The sequence below is a fragment of the Falco rusticolus genome, chromosome 10 (genome assembly GCF_015220075.1).
Source record: "Falco rusticolus isolate bFalRus1 chromosome 10, bFalRus1.pri, whole genome shotgun sequence".
In the NCBI taxonomy this organism is placed as follows: domain Eukaryota; kingdom Metazoa; phylum Chordata; class Aves; order Falconiformes; family Falconidae; genus Falco; species Falco rusticolus.
The window spans coordinates 21,250,022-21,271,309 of NC_051196.1; the positions used below are offsets into that span (position 1 = coordinate 21,250,022).

At 56.0% G+C, this 21,288-nt stretch overlaps 2 protein-coding genes across 3 annotated transcripts; one reads left to right on the forward strand and one right to left on the reverse strand.

Annotated features, from left to right (window-relative positions):
* Positions 1-1,533: 1,533 nt before the first annotated feature.
* PCIF1 (phosphorylated CTD interacting factor 1) lies at positions 1,534-14,063 on the reverse strand. 2 transcript variants are annotated; one of them, XM_037402094.1, is made up of 16 exons: positions 13,955-14,063; positions 10,954-11,092; positions 10,633-10,757; positions 10,057-10,194; positions 9,506-9,636; positions 9,117-9,271; positions 8,737-8,884; positions 8,441-8,524; positions 7,561-7,660; positions 7,187-7,349; positions 5,783-5,955; positions 5,200-5,286; positions 4,504-4,688; positions 3,895-3,988; positions 3,489-3,664; positions 1,534-2,658 (listed from the first exon to the last, which is right to left on the reverse strand). In XM_037402094.1, exons 2-16 carry the CDS (start codon positions 11,075-11,077, stop codon positions 2,388-2,390), a joined length of 2,154 nt encoding a protein of 717 aa, XP_037257991.1. In that variant the 5' UTR covers positions 11,078-11,092; positions 13,955-14,063; the 3' UTR covers positions 1,534-2,387. The 2 variants fall into 2 exon arrangements, with proteins under 2 accessions (XP_037257991.1, XP_037257992.1); XM_037402095.1 differs by lacking the exon at positions 13,955-14,063 and adding an exon at positions 12,873-13,396.
* Positions 14,064-16,457: 2,394 nt separating this feature from the next.
* On the forward strand, positions 16,458-21,212 carry LOC119154506 (phospholipid transfer protein). Its single transcript, XM_037402114.1, has 16 exons — positions 16,458-16,838; positions 17,566-17,684; positions 17,892-17,991; positions 18,072-18,200; positions 18,352-18,507; positions 18,701-18,764; positions 18,899-18,962; positions 19,073-19,164; positions 19,300-19,476; positions 19,636-19,695; positions 19,797-19,958; positions 20,178-20,245; positions 20,328-20,370; positions 20,558-20,621; positions 20,702-20,778; positions 20,867-21,212. The coding sequence occupies exons 2-16, from the start codon at positions 17,573-17,575 to the stop codon at positions 21,005-21,007; spliced, it is 1,509 nt and encodes a 502-aa protein (XP_037258011.1). The 5' UTR covers positions 16,458-16,838; positions 17,566-17,572; the 3' UTR covers positions 21,008-21,212.
* The last annotated feature ends 76 nt before the right edge of the window (positions 21,213-21,288 follow it).

Below are 21,288 nucleotides of genomic sequence, written 5' to 3' on the forward strand. Positions count from 1 at the left end.
GCTGGAGACAGGAGCACCCATGAAAGCCGCAGTGACCATCCTGATGCTCCCCTTCTATCCTCTCTTGCTTTGTCTGGATAAATGAGATGTTCTAGAGAGGAAGCCACACCACGGGGCTTCATGGCCACTGAGGTCATTTGCATCTCCACTGTAGCAATTAAATACTTCACAAGGTAATTGGTCATCACCTGAGGGAGCAAGGCAAAGGACTCAGTGAGGGCAGACTGACCAAAGACTTGTTGACACTTCCCAACATCAGTGTGTCTTTGGTCACTGGCACTTCAGGAGGTGTCTGCCTTGGCTCAAGACGTTAAGTAAAAGGCAAAAAAGGCTTTATAAAAACTGCTGCTCATTGCCAGAGTTCCCAGCTGTCCCAAGTGTCATTCAAAGGACATCAATGATCTCCTCGTCTCTGTTGCTGAAAGCATTCCTGGAGAGCTGCGGAGGTACCCGAAGCAGGCAGCCTGTGGGGCTGAGCTGATCCTGCCCAGCACAGAGCAGCACCGGCACTGCTGCAGCACAGATGCTGCCAGCTGCAGAGCAGCACGTGCACAACACGGACCCAGGGCTCGCAGCACTTTCTCATCTCCCGGCTTTTAATAAACCTCACAGCCCATTTTATCTGTGCCTGAAAATGCAGTCTTGCAAGGCTTCCAAGCAATGCTAACCTGCCCCAGAGCCATTTTCCTTTGGGAACACTGGCTTCCATGCTGTCTGCCAGCCTGTCCGGAGGCAGAGGGGGTAAAGCTGGGAAATTCCCAAACTCCAGAAATGCGGGGTCAGAGAACTACCACGACTTTTAACCCCCAGAGCCATCCTCACCTCGTTAGGCCAGAGGAGACAGGTGGTATTGAACGATTCAATCCAGCAGCCAGGGACAGGGTGAGATCAACAGCGGGAAGTGGAAGCAAGACCAGACCAGCCGGGGAAGGTCTGTACTTCAAGCACACGGTGCATCAACCCCCAGGAAATCTGCCCCCCTCACCACGGATATCCCCTCGGGCAGCGCTGTGGACTGACTGCAGGGAAGCCCAGCAAGCTCTCCCAGCAGTGCAGCAGTTGCTGCTCTACACTGAAGAGGCTGGGCCTGTAACACAGCTTGTCCCGCGCCTCCCCGATGCAGGGATGAGGGGCTACTGAAGGGCTACCGAAATGCTGAGAGCCCTGGAGCAGAGACCTCGCAAGAAGCAGCTCACTTGCCCTGCCCTCGAGAGGCTCTGGGCGAGGACAGCTGCCTGCACTTCTTGGAAGGCTGGTACAAGGAAGAGAAAGCCAAACTCTTCACTGCAGCTGCAGTCAACAAGCCATGAGGACTGTGGTCAGGTTGCTTTAGGGGGTCCAAGCTGGTCATTAAGAAAAAAAATTCACCAGCAGGGCACTGCAGCACAGAAAGGGTCAGATGCCAGAGGGTTCTGGGGAAAAAAAACCCAGCAAAAGAAAGAACCAGTATTTTTCTACCTTTCAGCCAGAGGCAAGAGCAGGCTGTGACCACAGGCCCCTAGCCAACAGAGAAGGAAAGGCACAGACACGGGGCAGAGCTGTATGCTGGTTTTTAATGTTCCTAAGAACTAGGAAACAGAAATCAAAAATAGACTTTGCTCTTCTTGATAAAAGTAATAAAATGGTTAGCGGTGTTAAATTAATCCTTACAAAACAAAACCCAAGGAGGTTAAATAAAGCCCAGAGGCTCCGCATAAAAACCACAATGACTACAAAACAGCTGCAAAGACGTCTTTACACACCAAAGAAACTCCTCTTCTCTGCTCCTCCCCTAAACGGTACACAGCGTCGGCAAACACGGGACTCACACATGTGGGAAAGGAACACGGATGCAATGGGAGCAGCCCTGCGGGGAGCACGGGCGCCACGGACAGAACTATTTACACTATGGACACGGAGCTGTGCTGGTGCCAGTCCGGCCGCAGGAGCCCCCGGGCTCTGCCCGTCCTTCTCCTGCCGGCGCCAGGCTGTGGCCAGCTGCTGGGGCCCCTCCAGCTGTGGCGCTGCGCGCCGAGCACTTGCACTTGCCATCCGTCCCTCCATCTGTCCTGCCGTCCTTTCGCCCATGCATGCATCCCAGCTCTGGCTGCCCCTTCCCTTGGTGCTCTGGCATCGAAGGGGCTGCCTGCTCCTCCTGCTGTACCACGCTGCGTTCCCTTGCCCTCCGGCGGGGGCCGCAGCTCAGCCTCCTCTCCCCACCGGCGGCCGGGTGCTCCCCAGCACTCCTGGGCCGGGGCAGTGTGCAGTTCACAGAGGAAAGCAGGTGCCGTGGAGCTGCTGTGCAAGAGTCCCCCGGGCCGGTGCTGCACAGCCAGCAGTCTCTCCACCGCCCCAGCAAGCCTCCTCAGGCCGCTGGCACCTCCCCTGCTGCCTCGCACCTCTGCACCTTAGTTGGGATTAGTCTCCCGGCTGCTGCTTTGCTCCCGGCCCAGCTCCCGCTCTTTGTCTGCTGTGGAGGAGGAGGAGGAAGAGGAGGAGGAGGAGGACGACGACGAGGAGGACGATGAGGAGGAGGAGCTGAGGGTCCGGCCTGAATGCTTGTAGGCTGCAACAAGCTCCTGCAGCCGCTCCGGCGTGGGCTCCCATTTGGCAAAGCCCGCACTGTTCTGCAGGAAGAGGACGGCTGTGTTGTGCACGGCCTTGTAGTACATCTCCTCTCTGCAAGGGAAGAGAACAGGCACTCAGCACCCACCCAGGAGTCACAGAACTGCCACCCAGACCCGATTCCTAGCACCCACCCCTCCTCTCAACTGCGTGTCATGTTTAGGACAAGCATTCATCTCCGTCCTTTTCTCTCATTCTGAGGAAAAAAGCAGGCAGAGTGCAGCATCAGGCATTTCTGAGTAAAGGCAAAGGCTTGTGAACTTTCAGAGAAGCACTGATGCTGCATAGCCACGTAGCGCTCTACAAGCATGTATGTGCACCGCGTCACCACTGTCCCAGAAGGAGACTCATCACAGCAAGGCATCAGTCTTAATCAGGTACAGAGAACTTAAGTGTTTAAGCACTGGTTGCTCAAACAAGTTGTTGCTTGAACTTGTTGCTTAAACAGCAAACCAATGGCCAGCTTGCTCTGCTGAGGACCAGGATCCTGCCTGACCCTTGTTTCTGCTTCCCCCCAAGTGACAACGAATTGCTGCGGCGTTTGGCAGCCCCAGAAGCGCTGCTCAGCTGGATCACCAGATCAGAGGGCTGGCAGAGGAGCACAGATGATCACCGCAGCACCACATGTATGACCTATTCACACTGGACTTTACCCAAGGAATACGCCACTCACAAGCTTTTTGTTAGTGAAATAACCTGGTAGTCATTGGATGGCCATGAGATTCCCAACACTCTGTATGACTATCTTAAAAACCCAGAGCGATTATGCACTGCATTTGTCCTTGCCTGCTCCCTACTTCCTACTGATTTCAGCTTGGGACAGGATATTTCTGTCAAACAGCTTCAGAAACGCATTCCCAGAAGGACCCGAGAAAAAGGCCTACTTTTTGCAGACATGCTGAGACCCGCTGCGGTATTCGTGATCAAAGGCTGGAAGGATGAGCTGGTGCCGCTTGAACTTGCTCTGCTCCATACGGGTCAGGGCTGGTGTAGGAGGGTCCCGCCACTCGGGGATGAAGACAATAAAGGAGAGAGGCTCACTGGAGTTCTCCAGCAGTTTCTAGTTCAAGAAGAACATGAACAATCTCAGTGCCGGCTGAGCAATGGCATGTCTAGTATGGACATTTCCATATTCCATGGAAACACTTCTGCTTCTAGAGTGGTGCCGCAGCAGTCGCCGTCCTCTGCCTTCTGCATTATAGCCCTGCTGTGAGGGTGCAGGAGCAGTGGGGAGGAGAGGACTGACTGCACAGCTCCATTCAGAAGAACCCCACTGGTGAGCGAACGTACCTCGAAGTGAGAGACCATGGCATCCATCAGCTCCTCACAGAATGGAGGATTTGCCTCAAAAGAGCCACTTACAGGAAAGAAATCCAGGCACGGGCTGGAAGAAAAAGGCAAAGATCCCTATCAGAGAGGCTAGCATTCTAACTCTCACACCTTAAAAAGCATCCATTTGCTAACAAGAAGCAGTCATACTCTCAGAAAGCCTGAATCCCCAGCGTGCAGGGCCTGCTGCATCCAACAGTGGGACCAGTCACTGGGGACACGCTCCACCTGTAGCCACTGAAGGTGACTGCTGATTCAAGCTGGCTGCTTGAGGGCCCAAGTCTCCCATTCTCCAGAACAAGAGGAAGCACTGGCAGACCTATAAACTGCATTACTTCAGGGACCAGAGCCCCACTACTGGACTAACGGCACAGCCCTGACAGTTTCACAGCCAGTCTGTGTCCACTCATTGCATTTAGGCAGGCCTGAAGTACACACCCTTCTAAGCAGACATCACACAACCAACCGGCCGCTGCCCTGAAGACACAGACACGTCAGCCTGTCTTGAGGCACTGCACATACATGCACCCACACAGATACACGGCAAGGGCACCGGAACGTAAGACTCACCCCCTGGATCCGAAATACCCGTCTGTATCCAAGAAGGCCGAACAGTACTGTTTAAAATAGCAATTCAGGGGCGAGGCAAAGCATTCAAAACTCACTCCAAAGAGCTTGTGGAGGGCTTCGAAGATGTGCACAGGAAGTGCCCCCTGCAGACCAGTTCCTTCGTACAGACCCACACCGAACATCATCTGAGGAGAGCAAACCCCGGTGAGCCGTGCCTGCACTTGCTGTTCCTGCTGCTCCCTCCACTGACCACGGACCCAGGGCCACACGTCCATGCACCTACTCCTCTAGGTATGCAGGGCCCCCTCGTCCTTTCTCAAATTCATGTAGGTCCCCTGCATGTACCCAAGAATGCTCTTTAGATATTTCATCCAACTCAGGCCCCACAAACCAACTGTCAATTTTCACATATAGCCCCCATGAACCTTCAGCTGGCCCTCACGGTCAAGAACTACTGAAGGTTTCTTTCATAAAAATTTATCTTTATCCCCACTGAGGTCTCCAGTCAAGATCACAACTGCTCCCCAGACCACAGCCCTATCTCAAAACACTGGGAGCAGACAACGGACCCAGTTTAAACCCTATTTTGCATCAGACTCCCAGAGCTGCGGACACCCCCCAGAGCAAAGACAAGTACTTCAGGTCCCCACTATTACTAAGGCTTTCTGATGTACAACAACTGTGATGAGACAGTACCTGATATCGACGGAGAAGGCACCAAACCCTGGGCAGAAATTTTTCAAAACCAGAGTCATCAATGCAACTGTACCGATAGAGAAGCCACTGGAAGAGAAAGCCCAGCCATTAACCACAAACAGATTCAACAAAGTTAAGACAGTACGCAGACATACCATGACGTGGAGAGGAACACTGAACAATGGGAGCAGGTGGGGCTCTGCATGGAGGCTTGTCAGCACATCTGCTTTTACCATGCGAGTGAACTGCAAGCTCTTTACCGGCGTGAATGAACGTACCACACCAGCAAGTGTCTCTCAGCAAGGGCTGCCTTGCTGGGAGTACAACTGTTCTTGCAGCACAGTACACATCCAAAGCACACGTGCAACACCTTGTAAATATTTTCAGCTGAAGCTTGACCCTGACTAAGGTGAAAGTAGCTGTCCTCACTTCTGCTGCTACTCGGGCAATGTTTGACAGCCTCTGCCTGGTCAGCACTCCCTGCCTCTGCACAGTCCCTCTTCTTGGAGGGCAAGAAAAAAGGAATCCTCCCACTAAAGAGCAGTCTGTGACCAGTCACACAGGACTGGCAGTCAGCCCTTACCAGCTTGCTGAAGTAGTTGCGGCTCACTTTCACCATCTCCCCCTTGTACCGCACACATGCCACATTGTTTTCCATGTGCATTTCCACGCTGGGGAGTGGTGGGGAGGGGATGGCCAGTCTCACTGGGTAACAGTATACGAGCCTGTCCTGGACTTCAGGAGCTTCTATCTCAGCTACAGAAAATAAAGAGAAAGGCAGCCCATTAGAATCCAAGGACACCTGGGACAGATCTTTCTTCCACCTCAAAACACGCAGCGATAGGAACAGGGCTAAAGGGCAGAGTGAAGCCCCCCCAAACACTGTGATAGTCCTTCACAGATCTCATAGGCAGCTCCCTAGGTTCAGAGCTGATTCCCCAAATTAATTCCATCACCCTCTGCCAAAGCATAGAGAGGGCTCACTTCACAGTACTTCCCCACCTCTTAACACAGCAGACTCAAGAGACCGCACACAACCATCCCACATCTTCAGGCACATTCCAGGCAAGTAGAACACTCCCCTTGTTGCTACTGTTATTATTTCAGTTTGCCCCAAACTCATCCAAAGCACAATAAATATTCCCAGGCTGCCAACTGCAGGAGGCAAAGGAATCTTCCTGCCACCTTGTAGTTACCCACTGCGGGCAGCAGCTTAGCCTCAGCTTCAGTGGGAAAAAAGAGAGCTCACAGGGAAGATCAGTCAGAAGGAATCACGGATTAAATCCAGTGGGAAGACAAGCAGCAAAAACAAGCAGCAAAAGGCAGGCGCTGGGACCTGATGGGAGTCTGAGGAAAGCTAGGACCCGAAAAGGACTACAAAACGGTGTGATGAAGGAAGCAGGGACCATGGAAGAAGGAAAATTTGACTGGAGGCAGTACAGATACAAACTAGGAAGAAAGAACAGAGAAAAGATCAATGAACATGAACCCTCTGCCAGGAAAGGAAGAAGGGTGCATAGTGACGCGCTGGGAGGCAGAGGGGTGAAGAAGGTGCTCAGAACCCAAGAAACGTGGCAGAGGAGAAGGAGGAGAGGGCGCCAGGCATTAGGAAGGGGACTGCCAGCTGTCCTCAGGAATTCACGAAGAAGCAGAGCAAAAAAGCATGGTCCAGGGAAATGAACTAACATCCTGTTCAGTGTGGTCAGCTCCTAACAGGCTACTTAATCCTGACAAATCATATTTTTAGGATATTTTATATTACACCCAGTAACAGTACTGGAAAATACCTTCCCACTGCATAGGCGCTGTGTGACTGTCAGCTAAAACGTATACTGGGCTGGCTATTTCTGACTCTATTAAATTCAACTCCCCGGACTCAGAACAGCCCTCCCAACAAACAATGCTACTGGAATGGGGACAGGCCAGAGTGTGTTGCTTTTATGCTGCAGTGCTGTAGCCCTACAGCTCTTCAGAGCTGACTGCATACCAGATATATTGTTCTCTTTGAGTATGGCAAGATGCTTCTCCCGGATCCGCTTGACGTATTCAAGGGATATGTAGTAAATCTTACTGCAGATGCCTTCAACGGAGTCCTTTGCTGCAGCAGACACATGGGGCCCACACTGTTTGCGTAAGTGCTCCAGGCGGTCCTGCAGAACCAGAGAACCAGAGTTCCTCACACAACCTGCCACTGGACTCCCCAGAGGTGTGCAGAGTCTCCACGCCACTGTCACTCCCATTTCACAAAGCAAAGGAAAGCAATCGCAGCCTTCTCCAGAAGGACCTTTATCTGGCCCCAGCACTCCTTCCATCCTTGCCCAGGCTCCCTGCGCTCAGCTGCACAAGCAGAGGGATACTGACCATGTAGTCCTCCTTCGAGGCCGAATGGTCCCGTCGCAGCCAGCTGAAGGTGTCCTCCACATTCCACTTCACCACCTTCCTGCTGTCTGGTGAAGCACTCCTGCACAACACAGAGAAGCAAAATATAAGCCACGGCTGCACAGCAACGTATTCCATCCCAGCACAAGGGTTTTGTCAGAGGGGGAACACAGCTGCTGACACTTCCTCAAGGCCCTACCCTGTCACTCCCCTCCTGGCCTTCTCCGGAAGGTGCTTCCAAATATTTCTATGACTAGGGACTGCCATACTCGCTCCAAAACACACTCTAGCTGTCTGCTGTCCGCTCTGCAATAGGAGAGGCAGATAAAGAATTTATCTACTACGGAAATGGTCCGTTTTGATCTTGCCTCTCACTTCCAAATACAGCCACTGCTAGGAGCTTCTGACTCTGAGAAAACTACCCTGTTAACAAGCTTTTTATTTTCCCCACAAGGCTATCTTCCTCAGTTCTGTCCTGTGGCAGAACTTGTCAGAAAAAATCATACATGGTATAATAAAACACCACGCTAAGCTTGTTGCTCTGTAAGAGCAGTGGGTGCCGAAACACTCATTCTCTTCTCAGGGATAAATGACAGAAGTCATTTCCATGTCCAGTATTTCACAGATTCTCACTTGTCTCTGCATACATTCAGCTTCTCAACAATAGATTTTACTGTAACATTACTATCAAAAGACATCTCTGGCACTATATTGTTTTTCTTCTGTATGTTCCTACCCCTGATTTTTCTCAGTAAGATTATGACCAATGCTGAATAAGGTGTGATGCAGCAGTCCCCTCTGAAAATCCTTATGACCTTTTCCTCTTTTCTGAACGTGACAGCACTGGAAGAGGAACTCCCACCTGGATTCTATCAGCCGTTTTGCAGCCTCAGCGTACTTGAAGAGTAGTCTCTTGGCTTCCTCCCGGAACTTGATTCTGGATAACCTGAAGTAAGTTCAAATTCACATGCATCAGTTCCACATCTGCCACGAAGGCAGGCACGGAGGCCAGATCCAGTTCCTGAGCTTTAGATCACCAGCACCCTATCACTTCATCAGTAAAAGTATAACACAAAAGCACAGAACCACAGCAGCTAAATCACTGGACCAGACCAATACAAAAACATCCCAGCAAGGTGCCCTGTCTTTGAACAGTACCTGATGGGAATGTCATTCATGATCTCTCTGAACATGGAAGGAGACACTACTGGCTCACAGTCACTCGGCAAAAGAGGATCTGTCCCTTTATCGACCACTTTCCTCTCCAACATCCAGCGATTAAAGGACTCCCTCGGGGGGTCAATCCCTGGAGAAGCACAGAAGAAGGGTCTAATCAATACCATAAAGAGATGCCCAGAAGCTCTGATAAGGATCACTACATGGGAATTCTGCCTAATGAGTTCACAACCAACAATGTGACCGAGTACAGCTGTCACAAAAAGAGACCACACGGACAAGGCAGACATAAACCAAAAGGAAGAACACCACAGTACTGCGGGATTAAAAACGTGAATAAGGGGAGCGCAATAGAAACGCACCTTCTCGCTGCTGGCAGAGCTCTCGATAATGTTGCCGCAGCTTGAGAATGAGCTGGGATCGAAGCAGCTCCACCTCAGGGTGTGGAGAAAGCACTTCAGATGGTGCTCTCTGCTTAATCACTGCATTTGTCTGAATATCCAGGTCCCAATATACTCTATGGCAGAAACAAATGTCATCAGGATGGCCAGATCATTGGCTAATTATCAAATATTACTTCTAAAGATGCTTCCTTGGGCTCTTTCACCAGCCAGGAAATGGAACTATCTAGACTCCTTGCAAAGATATAGGGGAGTGTTACGTCCCCGAGATTCTTCAAAGACACCTGGAAAACCAGGTGTCTCTAATATACCACCGAGAAAAGAACTAAAGACAACTGGAGGCAACTCACTCAGTTGGTCGTAGAAGAGCTGCCTGCTGTTTATCTTCAGGTGAAACACACCATGCCTTCAAAACAGAGGTTCCTGGAATACTGGGAGAGCTGGGGACTGGCTGAGCAGCTGGGTTCCCTGGGACATCCGCCTAGGTGTGTAAAAGATTAATTACTGCTCCACAGAGACAGGTAAAGGGGAAGCAGTCCCATATATCTAACAATCCTGCACCTGCACACTATTCAGGATGTGCTTGAGCAATTGCTGGGGGTATCTGGCCTGCTGTTGGCATAAGTTAACACAGACATGCAAGCTACCACATTTCTGAGTCATCAACTGTTATCTCCCAACTCCCAAACTCCACCTCAGGCTGTAAGAGAGAAACGGCAACTTGGCAGGACCCGAGTCTGCTTCCACTTTTGTACTTTCGGAGTGTCAGCTGTCACAGCTTGAGTTATACTAGGGTGACTTGACCTTGCACAGTTAAAAAAAATAGGTCCAAGCTCCCAAGCCCCCCTAGGTTTCAGTGTGAACATCCTTAAGCCCTTTTGTTTCACAGCACCAGACCCACCTTGGGCTTTTTCACACTGTTGCCGCTCAGTGGAACCTCCTCAGAGAATCTCCTCTTCCTTTGCTTGCTCTCCACAGAGGTATCTATAATCCCACCTTCCAGTGGCATCGGAGCTGCATTCAATCCCAGAGGGTCTGACTATGAGTGTCCAAACAACAGCACACGTTAATTCATCAGCTGCTACCGCAGAGGCCCAAACAAAGGCAATAAGCCCTCTTCGCTCCCAAACAGATGGAAATAAGGACACCAATACTCACACCTGCAGAAAGCTAAAAAATTCTCTTCTAGACCTGTGTCTGTATGCTTTTTTTTTTTTTTTTTAAGACTTAGATGAGAAAAATGCAGCACAGCTCCCCCAGGCTGAGCGTTCTTTGAGCAGTGTGCTACACCTGAAACAGCACTACCTGAGTGTGCACCTGAAGGAGGAACATTTCATCGGAACCAAGCCAGATGATGGACTTAGCAAGGAGTTGTGAAGGTAGAAAGACCCTCCCACATGTGCAATCTGAAGTCCACAAGACCACAGCATCTGCCCCTGCATATTGGCACAGCCCCTTGAGAAGAGTGCTTACTTACAATGACATCATGCTGTCCCAGAACTGGCATTTCCCACAAAGACTGGTTAGTGAAGCGATTGAAGTAGTAGGGGCGATTCTCCCGCTTGCTCCAGCACTTCTCCCAGCCAGCCTGCACCAGCTCATCTGAGAAGACAGTGAGAGAGTCAAAGAGCAGTCCTGAACAACAGCCCTGCCCTTCAGGTCCCCATTACTGTCACAGCGCATTCTGAAATCTGCATTGTTCCTAGCCTTCCTTAGTGGCCTCGCTTCACCTTCTCTCCCCTGCTAGCAGGGCCCTGCGGAACCCTGCGCTGGGCCTTCCCAAAAGCAGAGTCGGTACCTGGCAGGTCCTGTACCAGTCGCATAGGTTTGGGGGAGCTGGGCTGGTTCTGGTTGGAGGTGCCAGGTGAGTGACTCATGAGAGAGGCTTCCTCTGCAGGGCTTCTGTGATTCTCATTGGCCATTTCTCAGCAACCGCACTAGAAAACAAGAGAGCCATAAAATCCGTGTTAAGGCAGGAAAGATCCCAGATCCACTTGGCCCACTCAGCTGTAGCACTACAAGTTCATTCTGACAATAAAACAGGGTTTGAACCAGCACAAAACACACAAAACAGCTCCTAAACCCTGAAAAATACCTGTTATCCCAGATACAACTAGCTATGAGGAATGCTGAGCTTTAAATGGTGTCGCCAAAGAGTTCTTAAGGCCAGCATTCAAAATAATCACTTCTCAGCTAGATCTCTCCTAAAAGTACAGCATCTGGTCGCATACATCAGGACTGAGAACATAAAAAAATAAAATAACACTCTTCTGTGAACACGTACCACCTTCTGCCACACTAACACTAGTCGTATCTGATCTGCTATCCTCTGACACAGTTTACATCAACATTTACACACACATAACTACACACAATTTAAACAAAAAGACCTTTATTTAAAGACTTCTACGTAAACCAGCCCTACTGCTTCACTAGTAACAAATTCAGTGGCTCAGAGGACCACAGGCTAGGAGTTAGGAACTCCTGAACTACCTTCCTCAGTACATCCCAGGCCCAGACTAGCCGTAAGGCCTCAGCCAGGCTGCTTTAGCCTTTGGTACTTTTTCATTTGCATAATAACAGTTATGCAAAAGAAGGTCTGTTGAAACAATAACGCTACTCTTAATCATAATTTAATGTGGCCAGCTGGACAGAAACAGCCAGGCTTTTCCTCTCTTAGTCACCATTCTTTCCCCCTGGGGAAGTTTCTGAAACAGCACTGCAGATTGCTCCTCTCTGGCAGCCTTAAATACAAGGGCCATGAACTGGCAGGGAAACAAGGCATTTTAAATAACTACCGTCTACCTCAGTTATTTAACTCTAATCAGGCCTTCAGAGACGCCTTACACACCACCAAAATTAGGGCTGCACTAGCACAATCTTGTATACCAAAGTGTGTTTTTTAACTGAACACTATGGTAGCCTCAGCAGTAGGCTCCCTTGTCTATCATCATCTCTTAAATAAAAACCTCTGGCTTGGTTTGCAGGCTAAGTAATTTGGATTTATTCACCTTTGTTCCCTTTCCTGTCCATTAAAAGTCTTGCTGACTATTTCAGAAGAGCAGAACAGCAGGAGAAAACGACAAAGAATTAGCAGGCACTAGCTCAGTTGTCTATATTATGGGTTGTGGAATCAGTGTGATGCATTGAGGAACTCGACCGTTTCAGCACCTTGGAAGATGCTTCCATCCTTCCAGTCGGGGCAAGCAAGGAAAAGTATGGGACACCGCAAAAGCCTGGAGTTTCAGTCTCGGCTCAGAACTAGGCAGACAATAACCAAGCCCACAGGCAAAAGTGTCTGCTACAGAGTGTACCAACGCAATCATGAATATTTAATTGCCTCAGCAGGTCAGCATTGTGCAATATTTGTTTATTCACGCGCTTCCTCCTGAACTCCAACCCCGCCGTGCCCTCTACAATCACTTCACTTCAGCTAGCTGCCAGAAAGGCAGTGAGGTTAGCCCAGCCAGCGGCAGCAGCTCAGCCTCGTGTTGGGGTTTCTCAGTGCAGGGAAGCACGCCGGAGCCCAAGGGGCCCCAGGGCTGCAGGGCAGGAGCCCCATCGGGCAGCACTGCAGGTGCAGCAGCTTTTGACGGACATGCTTGGCCCCTCCTCCTTAGACCAACAAGATATTTGCACATGCAGTTGCTGATGTGTCCTGCACATTACACAGACAACACACTGGTAATGAACGGATATGTACTGACAGGACCAGACCTCTCAAAGTGAGCCAAGGATGTATTTCAAGAAGTTAGGGAGAGCACTGGGTACTGCGATCTTCCTAGACTGGATAGCACACACCGGCTGCAGCGACTTGCCAGTGTTTTTCACCACCGACCGCTCAAAACAGCCGTCAAATACAGTTCACTGTTTTTGCCTTCTCTCATTTACAGATAAACTAGAACGGTGGAAGTAGACAAGAAGCTTTTTCACTTGATCAGTCTTGACAAGCATTAAATCCAAGTACCCTGAAAGTCTGGGAAAAGGAAAAAAGCAAACTAAAAGGAATCCTGACAGAAGCAACTCTACTTGTATGTAACTAGTATTGGGACTTACGACAGTGAAAGGGATCCAGAGTAAGCATTTTATGGTGATTACGGTATTGTTTTTATACACCGTGGCAATGCATACAGTACTTCACAGACATAGTAGAACGCTGTCCCTGCCCAGAGAGCTTACAACCTAGGAGCAGCAGCACAACCAGAGAGTCCACAGCAAGGTGGAAGAAGACACAAAGTAAAGAGGTACAGCAAACAGGATCATTATTCGTTTCCATTTCAGCAAGGCAACGATTTTATACAAGACAACAGCAAATGCGAACAAAGGAGAGCAGCGACAGACCCCTGGGACACAGCAAGGTTCTCCCTCATCCCAGAGCCACGGCGGCTTCAGGAGGCTGGAAACCAGGCCACCGCCTCCTTCCAGCGGTACTTCTGCCTGTCCCCAGAGCCAGCCCTTGCGCCCGGCCCGGTGGGACGGGGCCGAGGAGAGCACGGAGCTCCCGAGGCGGCACGCACAGGCGGCCAGCACGCTGGGGACCGAGGGGCCGTGTCTGCCGAGGGGACGCGTGCTGCCGGGCAGCGGGGCGACAACTCCCGGGGCTGCCCTCCCGGAGGCGCTGACGGGACGGAGCTCCTCGGCGCGGCGGGCCGGGACCGGCGGGCAGCCACGGGCCCAGCGAGTGCGGAGCGGAGGCGGCGGCGGCGGCAACTCTGCAGGCTGGACGGGAGGAGTCCGGGGCCGCGGTCTAAGCGGGGCGGAGGCCGGGCGGCCCCGCGCCCGGGCAGGCGAGTACTTACGGTGGCGGGCTGCCTGGCGGGACGCGTGGCCGTCGCTCCGTGCTCGCCGCTGGCGCGCAGGGGCCGCATCCTCATAGCGGGACGTCCCGCGCCTGGCCCGCGGGGGCCGCTGCGGAGACAGGAGGCCGTTACGGCGCGCCGCGGGGGAGGAGCCGCCGGGACGCGCGCAGGCGCGGCGCCGGGAGCGCGGCGCCCAGCGCAGCCCAGCCGGGGCAGGCGCAGCGGCGGCGGCGGCCGCGCTCTAAGATGGCGGCCGCGAGCCTGCGCCGCCTCCCCTCCGCCGGCCGCCCGCCCGCCGCCGCCGCACCCCTTCCCACGCCAGGGGAGGTCCCGGCCGCGCGGGTGCGCCGCTTACCTGGGCGTGAGGTCGGGGGCTGTAGGCACCGGGCACCGCTGCGTCTCCCGCCGCCGCCCCACCTCCGCCTCGCCCGCCCCACCGCCGCCATCTTGCGCCGGGACCGCGGGCCGCCGGTGCGCAGGCGCGGGGCCGCCCCGCCCTCTGCAGTGCGCAGGCGCCGCCGCCCGGCCCCGGGACCGCGCATGCGCGTTGTGCCCGCACCCCGGCCCGCCGACAGGGCGCCTGCGCGGGGCTCGGCCCGCGCTCGGGCGGGCGCATGCGCGGAGGGCGGCCCGCGGTCCCGCCCGCCATCTTTGTTGAGGCGCGGCCCGCCCAGCTGTGGGCACAGGCTGCCCGGCCGCCTGCGCTATTTCGGGCCGCGCAGCCTGTTATTGCGGCCCGCGGCGGCCGCTGCGGCGCGGCCCTGCCCCCCGCCGCGGGCGGCTCCTGCCAGAGGCTGGGCGCGGCCGCGACGCGGTCGCCACTAAAGGGCCTTTGAAGCGCGGCGGCGCCGGGGTGGGGCAGGCAGCTGGGCCCCGGTGTGCGGCCGCGGCGGGCACCCGCAGTGGGGCCTCGAGTCGGGGCGGCCCTGGCAGCCGGTGCTTGCTGACGGGAATGCCCCGGGGGCGCCCCCCCGCCCCCTCCCCCCCCTGCTCGCTAACGTTAACTTGGTCTGCGAGGTTCGGCTCTCAAACGGTGGCAGAGGCCGGCGGTGGCAGTGTGTGGCGGGTGACCCTGCGCACGTGTGCCTGGCCGTACCCTGCCCAGTGGAGCCGGGGCATGCAGCCAGGCGGCCGCGCTGCTCCTGGGGATCGCTCCCCTGCTCTGAGACCGGCAGGAGCTGCGGCGCGGCCGCCTTCCTCCATGGCCCGCGTGCCCAGCTGCGCTGCCCAGCGTGGCTGGGGCTCCGGCAGGTGAGCAGCGGGGCCCTTTGTGCCCGGCGGTTGTGTCCTGGAGCCCAGGCCGTGCACTCGCTGGGGCACGTGTGTCACTGCTGCCCACAGCGCAGGAGCCCGGCCCCTGCCGGAGTGCGGTACTCGCAGCGTGGCGGCAGCAGCCCGCATCCAGTGCGACGTGCTGGAGGACAACACAGGATGGGGAAGGGGGGCACGGCCCTTACTGAGTCCCATCGCCACCATGGGCACTGGCCATGGGGCCATCACCCCCAGCTGTGGGGCCCTTTCCTGCCCTTTGCCTCTGGAGTGTGTCCCCCTACCCAGCTTTCCAAGTGGCTTTCTGTCATGCTGGGAAGTGGTCTGACCTGCTCGCTCTTCCAGAAGTCCTGCCCTCTGCTCCGAGAGCACCGGGGTCAGTTTAATGAGTTAATGCTGGCAAAGCAGCTCTGGAGGGATAAGTGCTGTGTAAGCACCAAGTCTCCCTGCACTGGAGGTGTGAGCCCCTGCAGCCTGGCTCTGTTGCCCTACAGCACAGATAATTGCCCAGAGCGCAAAGTGCTGGCTCAGACCAAGCCCTTGTTGCAGTTGCACGGCGTGGGGGGGTAGAAGACTATGGAGGGACAGCATGAAACCTCGATCCTTGGAGTGAGGAGGGTCAAGCAGCCTCAAATGGGGGTGAGGGCAGGGGCAGCCCCTTGGCTGCACCCCTGCAGTCCGCTCAGGCAGGGGCCTTGGAGGGAAGCTGTAGCCTGGGGAGCTGCTCATCCCCTCATGACAGACGCTTACAGGGGCGGGATGAGCAGCATGGCAGTGCAGGCATTGCTGGGGCCGCTTTAGCAGCACCCCTTATGGTGCTGGACTGTTTTGGCAGCACCCGTCATGGTGCTATGTACCCCAGTGCCTGCCAGGCTGCTGGCAGCAAGCTGGGCAACTGCAGTCAGAGGGGCATGTCCCGCAGGCCCTGAGCTGCCCGGCTGCCCGTGGCAGGGGCCTGGGCAGCGCAGCGGGAGCAATGCTGAGGATCTAGCAGCCTCAGCAGCTTCTCTGCCTGGGGCTCACATCACAGGTGGGCATGAACCAGCCCCCATCAGCACCCCTGGCCTGGTGCCACAGGTTCTACATTGGGCTCCAGCCCTGGTGCAGACCCTGCCAGGCGCTGGAGCTGGCAGAGGGCAGCTGGGGTCTTGGCACCAGCAGAGGCTTTGTAAGGCAGACTAGTGGGGGCTGACATGACACGATGGACCCCTTGGACCTCATTTGTACATGTGTCCCTCGCAGGCTGAGCACTGCCTGGGTGCCGGGGAGGCCCAGGGACGTGGTGTGTGGCTGTGCGTGTGGGACATGTGGGGAGCAGCAGGGGAGGAAGGCTGTGTGCTCAGCCTGGAGCCTGGGTGTCTGAGCAACCCGCTGTCTTTCTGCCTGTGCTGGCAGGCAGCCGGGGCTCAGCATGCTAGAGACCTGCATCCTCCCAGTCCCGCTGTCTCCTCCCAGCTGTGGGCTCGCAAGGAGTGGCAGCTGGTGGGATATATAAAGGCAAGGGAACCTCAGCCAGCTCAAAAGAAACTCCTGGAGCTACTGGTGTTCTCCTTCCCTCCCTCCCTTCGCGTGATTCAGCTTCCCCACACCAGGGGAGCCGAGGACAAGCCTTACTGTAAGTACCGGAACCCAGCCAGCATTGTGTAGGCAAACCCCTGGGTCCATGCACGGCCCTGGGGAAGGATGGCGGCTCTGGGCCCTGGGCAGGAGGGTCCCTGTCCTCTCCCTTGCAGAGAACTGGGGGAAAATGCTGGTGGGGAGAAGCTCTGGACCATCCCCACAGTCTTGCAGGGAGCTCTGCCTGTTGCTGCTGGATGGACAGGCTCCAGCACACATCTCAGCCCAGCATGCGGGCAGGCAGCACATCTCCGGGGCGGGGGGGGCTGTGCAGCTGTGGGTAGCCCCACAGGAGAGGGTTCCCTTCTCTGTGGGGTGCTGGGGTTCACCACAGCAGCACGTGCTGGACTCATGCCTCACTATGCAGTTTTGGGAGCTGGGTGTGTTCAGGGTGGGGGTGGGACGCTGCCGTTGTTGGCAGGAGCTGAGGGCAGCGAGTGTTCCCAGGGGACCTGAGACCCTGCAGGCCCCCCAGGGTCTGTGCTGGGGGCTTCAGCGCAGCACCCTGGGGTGGGAGCTGTGCCACTCATGGGCTGCTGGTCCATGGGAGTTCAGGTGATGGGGACCTCGGCAGCACTGAGGAGTTTTGGGGGGGCCAGCGGAGCCGCCCCCTGCCCCAGGGCTGTGCGCAGGTCAGGCAGCAGCCGCCTTTCTCCCAGGGTGGCCAGGTGTCCCCCATGTGCTGCTCCAGACCAGCCTATGCTGACCCTGCTCTCTGCCTCCAGGTGCGAGATGGCTGCCGGCAGCTGCCTCCTCCTCCTCCTCCTCCTGCCCTGGCTGGTCACAGCCTCACACAGCCCACCTGGCTGCAAGATCCGGATTACCTCCAAGGGGCTGGACCTGGGTAAGGGGCCAGCCAGGATCCTGATCCCAGGGCCTGGGTAGGAGGGAGGTTGGGATGCTGCTCCTGGGGTCTGCACCTGGGTAAGGCTCTGCCCACAGTGCCCACACATGCGGGTGAAGAGGAGCAGGGGGATGGGCTGGGGGGTGATGCTGCTGGGAGGGCAGCACAGCCTGGCTATGGCCAGCCCAGGCTTGCTTTGCTTTGTAGTGAAGGAGGAAGGGCTGCGTTTCGTGGAGCAGGAGCTGCAGAACATCACAATGTCAGACCTGCATGGGAAGGAGGGGCAGTTCCATTACAACATCAGCCAGTGAGTGCCACCCGCTTCCCGTGCATGTGGCTCCCCGCACCTATCTGTCCATCCGACCGTCTTTGTCCCCTCCCTTGCAGGGTCAAGGTGATGGACCTGCAGCTGGCACTTTCTGACCTGCACTTCCAGCCTCAGCAGTACCTCGTCTTCAGCATCAACAATGCCTCCATCAGCCTGCGCTTCCGGAGACAGCTGCTCTACTGGTTCTTGTGAGCTCCCTCCCCACCCTACAGCCTACCCTACAGGGAACTGCTTGGCTACTACTCGGCCATGCCTGCTGGATGCTGTGGCTGCCTTGCATCCCTGCCCTGCAGCTGGTAGGAGCCATGTGCTCCTCTCATCTGCTTTCCTGATTTCTAGCTATGATATTGGGTCCATCAATGCCTCTGCGGATGGTGTCAACATCCACACAGTGCTGCAGCTGGCCAAGGACAAGGCTGGGCGCCTGAAGATCTCTAACATCACCTGCAACGCCTCCATTGCCAGAATGCACGCAGGCTTCTCCGGCACACTCAGGTATGCCTGACCCCACTGCGGTGGGCCTGTCCCTTGGCCAGACCAGCTCTGCCTGTGCCCAGCTCCCCGACCCCGCTTTCTGCACCCTTGGGACTTCCCCACCCCTATCTGTGTGCCCGCGTGGGGACGAAGGGACAGGGCTGGAGCCACAGGGGAAGGCAAGCAGCTGCAGAGCTGCTCTTGTGTCCTGCAGGAAGGTCTACGAGTTCCTGAGCACTTTCATTGTGACAGGGATGCGCTTCCTCCTCAGCCAGCAGGTACGGCTGAGCGCAGGCAGGCAGCGGAGCCTGGGGGAGCCTGGTTTTTCCAGGCCCCGCAGCAGGAGGAGGGTCCAGGTCCTCATCTGGACCTGGGAGTGATTCCCCTCTTAGCTCAGCCCCTTGCCTTTCAGATCTGCCCATCCCTGGAGCATGCCAGCCTGGTGCTGCTGAACTCCGTGCTGGACACAGTGCCAGGTGAGTGCTGCCCTGTGGTAAGGGCCCAGACCCTGCTCACTGTGGGGAGGACAAAGCAGGCCATGGGGCTGCCCATGGGCTTGGTCACAACGGCACATCTTCCCTGGCAGTGAGGAACTACGTGGATGAGCACATTGGGATTGACTACTCCCTCCTGCGGGATCCGGTTGTCTCCACAGACAGCCTGGACCTAGACTTCAAGGTGAATGCTGACCATGCCCTGCTGTCCCTCGCAGTCCCCGTGGGAGTGGCTGTGCCAGCATGCACACCGGGAATCACTGAGTGAGCATGGTGGGCTGTGCTATGACTGCAGAAATGTCTCCTGTTCTCGGCCCAGGGCATGTTCTTCCCCCGTGCAAGGGAGAATCAGGAGCTGGAGAACCACGCAGTGGAGCCAGTGATCAAGGAGACTGAGCGCATGGTCTACGTTGCCTTCTCCGAGTACTTTTTTGACTCAGCCATGCACGCATACTTCCAGGCGGGTGTCCTGGCCATAGAGCTCCAGGGGGAGAAGGTAAGCAGTGCTGGGACACCCAGCTCCATGCAGGCAGGGGCCTGCTGCCAGGCGGGAGGGAGGGCTGGGCTCAGCCTGCCGGGTGCTATCCAGGGAGCAGCTCTGCTGGGATCAACAGCAACTGCTTGCTTACCTGCCAGTGGTTTATCCTCCCTGCAGGTGCCCAAGGACCTGGAGGTTTTGCTGAGAGCCACCTTCTTTGGGACCATCTTCATGCTGGTGAGGGGAGCACCCGGCTGGGGTGGGAGGCACGGGGGAGCCCCTGGGGCAGAGCACAGCCCTGCCCAGCTCTGTGCCTCCAGCTCACCTGCTCTCCTCAGAGCCCCGCTGTGGATGCTCCCCTGCGGCTGGTGCTGCAGGTGTCAGCTCCCCCCCGCTGCGTCATCAAACCCTCCGGCACCTCGGTCTCAGTCTCTGCCTTCCTCAACATCTCGCTGGTGCCCCAGGGCCGCCCTGCTGTCCAACTCTCCAGCATGGCCATGGTGAGCAGGGGGCTGGCTGGGAGCAGTGTGCGTGGCTGGGGGTCCCTGTGCCCCCACATCAGCGCACACAGGAAGAATGTTTCCCAGCCCACATAGGAAAGCTCTGGTGTCCCAAAGCAGGACAACTGGGCTCACGGAGGAGGAAGAGGAGCCAGCCTGACCAGCTGCCTGCCTGCACTGGGCACAGCAGGGCTGCGACTCAGCCTTCTCTCTCCCTAGGAAACAAAGCTGAGCGCCAAGGTGTTTCTGCAAGGGAAGGCGCTGCGCGTGCAGCTGGACCTGCGACGGTATGGCCCGTGCTGGGGTCCCGTGGAGGTTGCGGGAAGGGTTCCCTTCATGCCCCGCTCATGGCTGCTTTCTCCCCTGCAGGTTTCGCATCTACTCCAAGCAGTCTGCGCTGGAGTCGCTAGCGGTGAGCAGACCTGTGCCAGCCCAGGGGTCTGGCCTCCCTTGCTAGCCCCCAGTCACAGCCTGGGGAAGGGCTGGGGCTGCACGTCAGAGGGCACCTCTTATGGCCCATCAGTGCTAAGGGCAGGCATGCCCTGCACCAGCAGGCAGGTCTGCTGCTGCTGCACTCACCCATGCTCCTCTCTCCCTAGCTGTTCTCACTGCAGGCACCACTGAAGACCCTGCTGCAGCTGACGATCATGCCCATCATTAACGGTAGGCACCACGGCTGCCGCGCACAGCTGGGCTGGGGGCACAGTGGTACTTGACTTCACTGCATCTCTCCCTCCCTGTAGAGAGGACTAAAAAGGGAGTGCAAATCCCACTGCCGGAAGGCATGGACTTCACCAAAGAGGTGGTCACCAACCACGCGGTATGTGGTGGGATGGGGACAGCCTGGGCCCTGCTGGGGCAGGGTGCAGTCACACGCAGCCTCATGCTAATGCTCTTCCCCTTCGCAGGGATTCCTCACAGTGGGAGCTGATCTCCACTTCTCCAAGGGGCTGCGGGAGGTGATTGAGAAATACCACCCAGCGCCTACCACCCCTGCCTACCCAAGCTCATGGCCCGCAGAGCCCAGCATGGACCCCCACCAGCTCTAGCTCTTCCCACTTGGTCCAGGGTGAAGGAGCAAGGGCAGATCCCGGGCTGGACCCGTAGACTGTAGGTAGGAAGCAGCTTCCCTGGTACCACTGGCACATCCTGCAGGGTGCCCGTGCCCCTGTGGGCAGCAGCAGGGTGGAGACAGCTGCTCTGGGAACCCCTGCTGCACCCCTTCTCTTTACACTAATAAACCACTCAACTCCAGCCTGTGCAGCCTCATTGCTTAGACCACACAGCCACCCAGCACATGGAGAGAGACAGGGGGAGGGGCAGACACAGC

Excerpts from the sequence above, each read along its gene's own strand:
- PCIF1 (XM_037402094.1), bottom strand. The coding sequence starts at position 11,077 with ATGGCCAATGAGAATCACAGAAGCCCTGCAGAGGAAGCCTCTCTCATG. Across the intron at positions 9,272-9,505 it reads GCTCTTCTACGACCAACTGA|AGTATATTGGGACCTGGATA; the intron begins GTGAGTTGCCTC and ends TTTCTGCCATAG. Across the intron at positions 2,659-3,488 it reads TCTCAGCATGTCTGCAAAAA|AGAGGAGATGTACTACAAGG; the intron begins GTAGGCCTTTTT and ends CTTCCCTTGCAG.
- LOC119154506 (XM_037402114.1), top strand. The coding sequence starts at position 17,573 with ATGGCTGCCGGCAGCTGCCTCCTCCTCCTCCTCCTCCTGCCCTGGCTG. Across the intron at positions 19,959-20,177 it reads AACTCTCCAGCATGGCCATG|GAAACAAAGCTGAGCGCCAA; the intron begins GTGAGCAGGGGG and ends CTCTCTCCCTAG. Across the intron at positions 20,246-20,327 it reads GTGCAGCTGGACCTGCGACG|GTTTCGCATCTACTCCAAGC; the intron begins GTATGGCCCGTG and ends TCTCCCCTGCAG.